Below are 12,298 nucleotides of genomic sequence, written 5' to 3' on the forward strand. Positions count from 1 at the left end.
AAGCAAGACGCAAAAAATTCATCGCTGGTCATCCTCCGATATCTTATGTGATTATTTCACATTTGGATCATCAGATTCAGAGTTGAGAAGCGTCGATTCCAGGACGTTGGAACGTATACGTAGGTACATACAACAGGGCGATGTTAAAATGTGAACCTAGCCTTACCCTCCACTGACTCGACCGATGAAAAAGAGCTCTCTCGCGTTATAAATTCATGGAATATTTGCCGACAGAACGAAGCACTGACAACTCTGTGTGTATATACCCAGACGAGGAGGAGAGAGAGAGAGAGAGACATACATCCCCAACATTCACAGCGTCTATGTAAATCGATTGGCCAAACACAGTGTTGCCACGTCTCGTACAAAAATGAGCTGAAAAATGTTTAGGAAAAGTTGGTCACAGGACAGGAGAGGTACAGGACCACTGTAATCGAATTTCTTGTTAAATTTATTCTCCTGATTTCAAAGGCATTGCAGCACCACCATCAGCGGCACAATACTTTTTTATCATTTTGCAGAGAGCAAACTGTTCATTATAAAAGACGATAGCCCGGCCATTGTTCGCGACAATTCTCATTTATCACACAAAACGTATTTTCTAAGGAAAAGAGCTTTCCTCTTCAATGCAGGGATGTTCACCCCATCTTTTCTCGACAATTATTTCTATTCGGGACGTTAACCTCAGTGACCAGCGATGAACTGTGGATCTGTCAACGACCATCTCTTCGGCTTCGGTGTACTAAGGGATGAATTTGTCTCTTGTCAAAAAATATCGGCACATATATCTACGTGGGATGTTGAGCCAATTCTCGAACGTAGAAAGTAAGATGCTCGATAATTAGGTCAGTTTTTTGAAGATCAGCCAAACATCCCACTAACGTATTCACGGTACGAAGCTTAGTGTAACTAACTCCTTGAAGTTGACGGCATCGAAGATCGTGTCAGGCATCTCACGCCAGAGTAAATGGTGCATGTTGAAAGTGAATAGGGCGGCAAGGAGGATAGAAAGGCCGGCGACGCTGCTGAACCCGGGGTAATCATAGTAGTGACGAGTTCCTGCCCAAGTGATAGCAACCCAAAGGGCGTTCCATATCCCGGTATAAGTGCCACGAAGTAGAGTAGGCACGGTCCTCGCACCGTAGTTGAGCAAGGTGCCGTAGCTGAGTCCGACGGCAAAGACGTTGGCCGCAAGAAGAGTAGTGGCGGGTCCTGTCGTGGTGAAGTAGTCATCGCGGAGATTGGACATCAGGGCAAAGGTGGTGAGGAGGAAGAGGAAGATGGTGAGGTGGAGGAGTCTCTTGTGGCCCATCATCAAGAGGCAAAACTGGCTGGCGATGATCCCAGCCATTTCTACGTCCCCGATGATGGCGTACCAAGTCTGAACCCGTTTTTGGTTGTATATCAGCTTCGCCTGAGCGCCTCCGTTGATCACGCCGGACAGACAGACGAGGAACCCGATACCGATCATCTCACAGGTTACCCCGGAGGCTTTCAGAAGACTCCAGAAACTCGGTGGTTTTCTGGGCAGCTGCTTCTCCACGTCGTTGTATTCGACGTAGACCACGTGGAAGTCTGCGGGAATCGGGGTGCCGTTCGTCTTGCCGGCTTTTTGGATCACCTTAGCAAGTTGCACCGACCTCCGGGTGCAAAAGAGCCAGCAAGGTGACTCCGGAACGAAGAACACCAGGGCCAAGAAGAATGCAACGGCTGGAAGGTTGATCGCTAGTAACAAATGGTCCATCGAGCCCATCGCTGACAAGAGCGTCGGCGTCATTCCAACGCCAAGGCCGTAGGCGAGACACGCGAACGCCATGATCCGATTCCGTGCGACGTTGCTGCTCAGCTCAGCTACCATAACGAAGTTGACGATGAAGCCACCGTGGAAAAAACTGTGACAAGTCCGGACTGCCACGTACGTAATGTAATTTGGAGAGAAGACGAGACCGATTGCTGTTAACGGAGTCACTCCGCTCGCGATTAGGAGAACGGGACGACGGCCCGTACGGTCGCTCAAACATCCGAAGGTCAGGTAGCCCGTGATCTTACCGAATATCATCAGTCCTTCCCACATCGCTCTCTCGTACTCCGGATTGCACGCCATGCGATACTGTAGGAAGATGAAGAGATAGACGAGAAGTTACCTCTATCAATGGCTACATAAATATTTGCCACGAACCTTCTCGGCGATAGTCTGTCCGAATTTTCTACTGTATTGAAACCTCTTGCACTTTACTGTACCAGCTTCGTAACGTCGATTCATCATTGGACTCCGTTCGAATGGAATATTCCTTAAAGCGGCGAAGTTATATCTGAAGATGTTGCAGCCCCTGAATCGTCCATTCCATAGTTCAGGAGTGAGGCTTATAGCTCTTCTTGTCCCGGCAATTCCTGCGCCCTCGACTTCTGGTTTGGGCTGCTCAAGGCGCGAAGAAAAACGGTGAAAACGTTACTTGGAGTGAAAACTGCGCAACTTGCACGAAGGAGTGAATATTCACTATTTAAGAGAGAACTTTTCCACTCCAAACGTTTGGATTCAATAAAATCACACTAAATTTCATTCGATTTGGAGTTGAGTAGTTTTCCCTCTCGCTCGGTGATCTTTCACTGACATTGGAGTGAATTCTCACTCCAAGACATTGAGAGAAGCATCTATAGATGCGTAACCCAGCGGGTTAATGGGCATACCGCGTCTGCGTGACTGAACGCAATCCATTCCTGATTTGTCCAGCTCCTAAGAATCGGGGGCTTTTCGCACCACCATCCAGCGAAGTTCTGCACCGGTTCCAAACTCCCGTTCAGCATATGAGTCATGATCATTACACCCAAAATCGCGATTATCATTATCTGCCAGATGCCGAATCCGGCCGCAGCTACTATCAGCTCCTCGGACGGCACGACGACGTCCCGGTCCCTGGAAATACGATACGCGTCCTCAGGGTTAGGTAAACGAGTCTTCCCGATCAGGCCCCGACTTACGCTCTTTCGACTTCCACTGCAGAAGCCCTCATCGCGATGAACACGGTTCACGACCGCAGGATTCACGATGAAATCGCATGATCGTGTCCAGATCTTGAACTGTCAAGACGCTCTTCGATGACAGTCGAACGTTGGTGGATTGCTGGTGTTATGAATGTTTAACGAGCCTATTCTCGGAGGCCGGAGGCGATCGTCCCTGTTTTTCCCTGGTCTTAACAACTCTGAAGCTCATTAATTTCACGGCGTAATTCGACCCATCTTCCACAGCCCTTTTCAAGTTGCCGGAATATCCGGGGGCTTAGCTCGGGCAGACGGGACGGGTCAACTCGACGACGAGGATGGCTCACGCAGCCTTGGGAAAGACCTACCCCAAAGCGTCTGTGATAGGGGTTGGACCGGCTGGCCGGCTGGCTGCGACAGTTGCCGGGATTCCGAGCCGACCCTGCAGGGATAAATGGTCGATCCAAAGGGTCGCTCCCTTCGCCTCCGGTTTGCCCATCGTGGAATATCCTCCTCGGGGCCGCGTGGTGTAGGTCAGGAATTCTGCAGATGTATATAATACGGAATTATTGCCAGTCTTGCCGACATGACAGTGCTTTTTTGTCATTCGTTGATTGAGGAAATCGTGGAAAGAAAATAATGTGACAAGAAGGTGAAAAGTGCGGAAAGTAAGGAATAATAAAATAAAAGGTACCGCGTCCCGAAGTGCCGAAGATGGCGTGAAGTACCGGGAATAGAGTCGGCCATGCAAATGCATAATTCATACTTTTTTCCTCGCCCCTGTAACCTCCGTTCGTCGCACCTTTCCTCTTCTCTCCCCCCGACGCCTCCACACTCCAATCTCTCTTTATTCTACTTTACACTTAGTTTTGTTATTATAGAGAAAAGTTTATATACCTTGTTATTTATGTGACGATTATTCCGCAAAAAACTTTGTCGCGAATTTACGACGAGACGAGACTGCGTCGTTCCAACACTTTTTTCTTACACTCTTTCAGAAAGAAACTTTTCTCAGTGAAAACTGGCAAAATGATCCACTTTGACCAAATCAGCTAGCAGTTATTGTTTCATAACTATTACACTTTATTTTTAAACATTATTATCCAATATACGAATTTTCAATTCTTTTCGGCTCAAATGTTTTTCATTATTTTTATGCTTATATACTCGCATTACGCGTATAGTGCATATAGTAAATACCTGCATATGGATACATAAATTTATCTCCAAGCACATCTACCTTCTCGGATGTTTCTTCCATACACTCTATTCCAGACTTCAGCAGCATATTTCTGCAAAGAGCTTTTAAACCCTATTTGGAACTCTCAAAAGAGCGAAAGATATTGCATTGCTTTCGGAATATGCAGTATATATTTCCACGTGCTCTTTACGTTATAGGTAAATATATTGTGCATAAATTCCCCCCTTGCAGCGCCCTCGATGCACCATGTTACCCATACTCGCGGATCTCCGAGCACACCTCATGCATATAATGTATCGTAGGTTACATCATAATGCATCGTAGGTTTAGATCTTCGTTGTAACATTACCTGAATTAATTATCATCTGGTTTTCCACGCAAATCGTCACGTTGGTTGCAATATTTTGCCTTCACTCGTCGGAGTTCCAATGACACGCGTGGGTGGAAGGTGGGGGGGGGGGGGGGGAGGTTTATCCATTATATAGATATACATTGAAGTGGTCGTGATGATTGGGCAATATGTTACAGTATTCCGCACCGTGTTGATATTTTGGAAATATTTTTTATTGTTATTGTTATAATTATTGGTCGTAAAAAGTGGCCCTGTATGAAAATCGAAATAAACCGTGGATCATACGATTGGCGGGTGATGCTTGTGCCCAGGGATTTTAATGGGATGGCAGCATGGTTCCCCAGCTAGGATGAGTATACAATGCGTTTACAACTATCGTAAAAATATTAAACGGTCCTGCGTGATGTGCGTGTGACTTAAATATTTGTATGTACATATATATATACATAAAAAATAATAAAAATTTCAATTGAATTATTAGAGAAATAAAAAACTATATCATCGAGTAGCTGTACATAAAGAAGAAAAGAAATGACGAGATAGAGATTTAGGAAGAAAACCTGACGCTGTAAGGATAATACTAAAAAAAAAAAAAATCCTGAAGTGAAAAGAAATTGAACAGAGTACGCTCCGCCTGCAGTAGTCGTCCATGTTTGAAATATATCCCATGTGTATACATATATGCTCGGAGAGATATGTACGTCGGAACGGAAGTAATCCGACAGAGGTACGAACTAATAAATTCTTTTTTATTGCGAGTGTTTCGCATTTTTACTCATAAAATACCTGTCCTGCAAGAGTGGTGGAGGCGTAGTTAGATCTACAGCCGTAGAACGAACGCGACGATCCGTTTGTTATGTACACACAGTAGTTTAACCGTACATAAATGTTAGTGCTAAGATAGAGAGTCCCGTAATTTGGAATCATCGTAAATGTTGATGAAATTGTACGTAAGAGAAAATATACGTGTTACCAAAAAAATTACAATCCCTGTAATAATATTCGTATAATAGTAAAATGAAGGTAAAAAAAGAGGCAAGGATTTATCGTATACGGTGCATTGAAAAAGTTGAGATTAAAAATAAGAAGAAAAAGAAAAAGAAGAAGAAGAAAAGAAAATTTCGTATGTATATACGCGAGTATAAGCAAATACCCGGTGTACGCATACTTTGAATTTTTCCGAGCCACTGGCTGAAAGGCACAAGGATGAGGGGTAACGGCGGAAGAGGAGCTGGATAGACGGGCAAAGGGCGACGCGAAGCGGAGGAGGGATAGGGATGCCGTTGTTGCGGCCCGTTCAAAGAGAGAAAGACCCAATAAGAACGACTTTTGAACATTCCCGTAGGATCGATAGCTCCGGGCGGAAAGAAACAGCGCGCGAGTGAAACGAAATTTCAAATACAAATCGCATTCGCCGTATTCTCCCTCTCGGTTCCCCCTTTTCCTCCCCCCCCCCCTCTCGCTCTCTTCCTCTCCTCCTCCTCCTCCTTCAGCTTCAGCCCCACCAAACGACACCCATCCCGACGCTCTTCCTTCCCCACTTCTTCACGTCTCCCGACTCTCTGCACCCCTTTTACCTCCCCTTCGACACGCGCGCACAAATACCAGCTGGAGAAGAACATGAAAGCACGGATTTCAAGGCGCGCGCACGAGCCGCGCATCCCGTCCAAAGTTATAATTTACATTATAGATAGATATATATATATATATATATATATATATATATATTATATACAATGGCGTGTGAAATACTGGAGATTCAAAAAAGACGTTTAAAAAAAAAAAAAGAATAAGAATAAAAACTTGTCATTTTTCTCCCTCCGAGTCCGTTTTTGAGCTCTTATTATACGTATAATAAAGCGTTGCTCGCAGTTTGTCTGTGATTTCTTTATACTTATATGAGGCAGAATGAACCCTCGAGTGGTAAAGTGAATTTATAATTAATCCTGCGGTCTTTGGTAGGAGGATTAGAGAGGGATAATTGTAAGCTTTTCCGATCGTCAACGTTCCGGTAATTAAAATAATGCACGTCAGCGCGTTTTTGCTGATTCGTTCAGCGTCTCCAACTCCAGTAGGATCAGTTAGGTTAGTTATACATATATCTTCCGACGTTAGTTAGCGCTCGGATATCATCCCTACATTACTCCTTAAGGATGTCAGTCAGTAAAGTTTCCTACCTCATCCTGATATTTGATAAGAAACACCGATTAGAAAGCGATCGAGAAGAAACTAGTGATAGAGGCACCGACCCCTGAAGAGTGTCTGAGATGACGTCCTAGCGGTTATACCTACCTGACAAGAAAATTTCTGCTTTACTGCATATATATATAATATATATAGATACTACGCCGGGAGGAAAATCCATTTCGTTTTAACCTGACGTTCAAATTGAATGTTTTGTAGTTGCGGCGGGGTTCGGGGCGGTTGGGACGGACGCCGGGGTGCCGCCCCTACCTTCCCCTCCACCTTCCTCTAAATCACGTTTATCGGAGGGTAGCGCCGGTGCCGTCGGCCTCCCGGAGGAGCACCGCGGGGCCGGTGGAGAGGACGCGCGGAGGAGCAACTCGCGGATATTGATTCCCATGAGACGCGCGCGCAACTCGCGAGGTTACGAGTAACGTGGGCTCCCTGGTTGGGCAGGTGGGTGGGTTTTTATGAGCTTTAAAATTGAACCCATTAGCCAGCTTAGCTGTAACTAGAAAATTGCCTTTTGTTAATTTGGATTTACTGGATATGGGCGCCGGGAGTTTCATGCTTTCAAAGGTATGCCTGCGTACGAGGGATCGGGATTCCGAGACGATCGAAACGCGATGGTGTTACACCTGGAGGGTGTATAATATCTACGTCTGTTAGCAACCCTCAGCAAGAATTCAACCCGGTTGGGTCTGAAGATATGTTCTATCGAGCTCGAGTCATGCACCCGGAAGAGCTTAAGCACCAATGTTACGGTTCAACTTGTACTTGGAAGCTTGAATAAGCATCGAGAAAAGTTGGAACCGGATTTCCTTCTTCTTCTCTTTCTCTACTAAAATTCATCTGTAATAACTATAAGCCATTCTAAAGTCTTATGGAATCCATTTTGAATGTTGTATACCATCTACAGTTACACATCCCACCATTTTTCCTCTTTTTTACATGAGAAACTGCACAGAGAAGGGCGCGCAAGCGTTCTTTCGATGTATGGCGATCGGAAGTCGGGCCTCTTTGCGGATTTCTCAAAGTCTCTCTTTCCGTACTCCGTTTCAGTCTCTAGCCTCTTCGTTGCAGGTCTGGGAGGCAGGCGTTCTTCAAATCAATGGCTCGTTCCTCAGGGCTAAAAGCATAGCTTTGAGAGCTGCCTGCCTCGTACTTGAAGACTGTAGGCATGAAATTTTCAAATTTACATGTAAATCCCTCTCGTTCGATATCGTACTTTAAGCAAAGCGATGATCGTGAACTGGGGGTAGTATAATGGCGTTTAATTCCTGTGACCTTTAAGGCCGAGGACGAGAGAACGGACTTGTTTTACTCACAGTTTACTGCTGATTCGAAAATTCTTCAAAGCTCCTTTCCGCAACTAATGGGCTCCGCATTTTGGTCTCACGTAATCCAGTCAGCTAAGTCTGTTCCGTGTCTGCTCTCAATGTCTTCGTCATACTTCAGCGTCTTGTCTGGTAATGTGATTTGCGTAATTTCCGTTGTTTACCGTAGTGAAATAAAAACGTCAAGTCCGGGTCGTTAGGCAGAGAGTTATAACGCGGATACGTTTATGAAATACGCGAGTCGGAGCGTTTCCCTCATCTCCACCCTTCTTAAGCCTTCGTTATTTTCAAAATTGTCTTAATTTTCGTAACATAATCATAAAGTAACATTTGCTTTGTTGCCGGTGTTCCGAGAGATTTTGGGGGAAAAAATAATCAAACCTCGGTGCAATGAGTTGCCATCACATGATGCCACCCATTATTGGCAGTTATCGTATTCCTGACTGACTCCCAAAACGCGTTTACATCATACCTTTACAATAAAATGGCGTTCACTTTACATACTCAAGTAACCTCGTGTCTCAGACTTACCTTTCCTACTTTTAGTAAGAAAAACCCTTTCGCTGCACTCTGCCACAAGTGGTCGGAGATCAGTGCGCAGCTCTTTACACTCGGGTCGTCTATGCGGTGGTGGTCGGCTGACCTCACAGTGCCGTTACTACTGTGCTGCCTCGGAATTCTATTGCCAGGGGATTCCCCGCCGGCGCTCGTTTCGCTCCAGGATTAGGGCGCGGTTCGGGATTTCTTCTCCTGGTATAATCTGACCCGAAAGTTGATCCAGAAAGGATATTCGAATGATGACCGTCCAGGAGTCCGAAGCATTGGGGTGAACTGTGCTGAATTCCCAAACGCAACGGTAAAGCAAATCAACTTTATCCGAAATTTTGATAATGACTGAAATTCTAGAGTCGCCACCGCGCCTGCAGCGAGGTCGGAATAGTCCGGACGGCACGGCGTGCGCTGTCGGCTGGCACTTGGCGGTTCACCGCACGCTCCTGTAGGTGTTAAATCTGGTGACACTTTCGGTCGGGAATTGCGGGGGTGTTGGTCGGTTACGCGTGCGATGATCCTCCGAATGTCGCGGAGGATGATGATGTCTCACAAGGAAGGTATAAGCCTAGGTCGATCTCTCGGATTTCATTTCTTTTGTAATATGTTTTAGTATAATTAAGTAGACTAAAAACCAATGACACGTATTTTCTCTTTTTTATCTGCCGTTAAAGAGTTTGAGAGGGTGAAACCACCCTAGCAGGTAAGGCATGTCAAGGAGCGATGAGACAGTTTTTTTTTTTTTTTTTTGGTAATTGAGAAAATAACATTTTTCATTTCTCGTTATGAGAAAACTTTTCCAGTTGGATTGGTTGAAAAATATTACGTTCTTGTGGGTGAAACTGCTAAATCGTTCCTTGACATGCCTCACTCTAGACAAAAAAAGAAAAATTTGTTTCGCTTAGTTTTCAGTCTACTATAAGGTATTAAAAAAAAATCAAATCGGAGACATCGACCTGGGATTTTATTCCTCCTTGTCAATGAATAGTTTTTGCTCCTCGCAACGATCATCGACGAAAACGTATCATAAAATTTGCAAATAGATTATACAATTTTAGGATGGATGGAGGGAGAAACTCTTCTACCCCAAACGAGCCGATCGCTCGGAATTTCGATGATCTGTTATACCTAGTGCAGAGAACCATCGTGATAAAAGGAAATGACAGCGGTTGTCCGAAGCCGGAAGGTCAAACGGGTATTTTGGGGGGCGTCAGAGGGTCGTTGAAGAAGGTCATTGAGCAGCGTCGTTGGCCTTGTCGACTGTACGAGAATGAGAGAAACAAGGATGGTGTTTCGCCGCGTTGGTGCGAGAAAGAGAAGCAGGGTGTAGACGGAGGGAATCTGCGAGTAGGACGAAGACGTCCAATTTAGATATCACGCCTGACCTCGCGGTCGCTCGACGCCGTTTCCTCGGGGCAAAGCCGGCCGCCCGGCTGCCTTCTCTTCCCACCCTCACCAAGCCCCTTTTCTAACTCCCTTCGTTGCTTCCTTCCTTCCTTCCTTCCTTCCTTCCTTCCTTCCTTTCCTCCTCCTCCTCCTCCTCACCCACGTGTCTATGAATGAACGCGGAACCCACGTGCCGGCCACGTGCAGAGCTGATCCACGCAACCTCCCGCCTTTCCAAGATACACCCAACTCACACTTGCACGCATTAACGTGCACCGTGTCTACGAGTCTATATACATGTATCAACTACGGACCGCCAAGTGTGCCGACGAGGAGTCGCGATGCTCGTCTCGTCTCATCTCATCCATCTCGGACAGCCTCTCACGAGGTACGTTTGCCTCAAGCGGCTGCACAGCTCCGCACTTGACCCGCGTCAATTTCGAGTGTCGGTATGGAAACCACACGCGATTAGCTGTAAGTTATGACGCGTGTGCGTTTGTCATGTAGGTATATTCTGATGTACCTGTAACGTAGGAGGTAGAAGTTATTTTAACGTTGATCTGATAAGATTGTCGAAAATTTGATAAATCGTGAAAACAAAGTGAAACGGATTGTAGGTACTCGTATGTTTGAAAAAAAGTAATTGCGTCTCTTGGGAATCATGCAGGACAAAAGTGAAGTTTTTGAATTTATAATACGAGTGATTTACCGTGATTTTTACCACTCAAAAAAATGCCTCTCTGAATAGTTTATATATATTCAAACCCCGAGGCTGAGGGAATAAGAAAAGAAGGACGAGAGTAAGGCAACGAAGGATAGGGAGAATTAGAAATTTTTTTATTATTATATTTGAAATATTGAATAAATTTTATTCTTACATGGTATACGAAATACTGATAATAGAAGTCGTTTGGGGGTTCTATAATAATATTGAGGTTCGTAACGGAACGTTTTGCAACATTCTAACGTTACCCCCGCTAAAGAAGCTTCATTTGAAAAACTCGACGTTTTCAACGTCATGTAAGAATTAAACATGGTACGATAAACATTGAAAGGATGGAAAGTATTTGTTAGATAGTACTATTCACGCATGTTTATTTATACATTACTTTGTATTATATATAATAGTATTCGAGTGAACCCAAAGATTATAAAAATAACGATAAAACTATCCACCACTGTTAGGAAAATTAAAAATTAGTTGCCTACAAGATTTTCTTCTGAATTTTTTCTTTGACAAATTTCACAACGATTTTGAGCGTGATTGATACTGTTCTGATAGAACAGCACTTTCGATGCAGTAAATAAATAGTCTCAATAGTCTATCATTCCGTCATCAAGCTCTGCATTTATTTTTCATAAAACCGATTTTCGAAAATGAAAATTCCGAATTTACAATTTTCAATGAAAAATTTTACAAATATAATCTTAAGAGTAATAAACGCTTTAAAAAAAGAGATATCAAATCCTTATCGATTATCATTCTCAAATAAATTATCTCAACAAAAATCTATGTTCCACAAAAAAACGGTTTCGCTTTCACAAGCGATTTAAAAAAATCAAGCTCATATACAATTATAACGCGTTTTAAAAGATCCTTCAAATCATAATTTTTTTTCTTTCAAAGTACAAGTGCCATTTCGGTGATCCTTGAGCATCCTCCCCCCTCTAGATCCATTCCTGCCTAGTAAAAAAAAAGAAAAAAAAAATAAAGAAAATCATCCCACTTCCACTTCCAAATTCGCCAATATTCCAGCTACAGTGTAACCCCAAAATGTTGGTTGCGAGTTAGCCGTCGATCATACCATAAGTAAAGTACAAGCAGCCAGATCGACGCGGGACGGACAAGTTGGTTCGCCGACTGCGCACGAGGAACCTGAAGCCGAGGGCGAGCGCTGCGCCGGGCCGGGGGCGGGGTGGGGGTTGGCGGGCGTCGTGGCAGGTGGAGAAGGGAACTTCTCAAGGGGGGTGGGGGGGGGGGGGGGGGAGGAGGGTGGGGGGGGGACGAGGACGAGCATCCACCCGCCGGCGCCGCTGCACTGCACCGTCGGCGACTATCGCGGCAGCACGCATCGCGCACAACCGATCAGCCCTGCATACGCCGGATGTGTAGAGGTGTAGGAGGTGTAACGTTGTTATCGCGATCCTGACCTTGCCGGCCCCCCTTTCCACCCCCCTTTCCACCCACCCAACCACCCACCACAGATCCGCGTTCTCGGTTCAGTGAGAATTAACAGTGACGAGGGAAGGAAGGAGACGATAAAAAAGAAAGAAAGAAAGAAGGAAAAAAAAAATAAAAAAAGATTCCGG

At 44.9% G+C, this 12,298-nt stretch overlaps 1 protein-coding gene across 1 annotated transcript; it reads right to left on the bottom strand.

Annotated features, from left to right (window-relative positions):
• Positions 1–886: 886 nt before the first annotated feature.
• On the bottom strand, positions 887–3,478 carry LOC124408277 (organic cation transporter protein-like). Its single transcript, XM_046885115.1, has 4 exons — positions 3,348–3,478; positions 2,689–2,914; positions 2,180–2,416; positions 887–2,110 (listed from the first exon to the last, which is right to left on the bottom strand). The coding sequence occupies exons 1-4, from the start codon at positions 3,476–3,478 to the stop codon at positions 887–889; spliced, it is 1,818 nt and encodes a 605-aa protein (XP_046741071.1).
• Between the last annotated feature and the right edge of the window lie 8,820 nt (positions 3,479–12,298).

Source organism: Diprion similis, chromosome 7 (assembly GCF_021155765.1).
Source record: "Diprion similis isolate iyDipSimi1 chromosome 7, iyDipSimi1.1, whole genome shotgun sequence".
Taxonomy (NCBI): domain Eukaryota; kingdom Metazoa; phylum Arthropoda; class Insecta; order Hymenoptera; family Diprionidae; genus Diprion; species Diprion similis.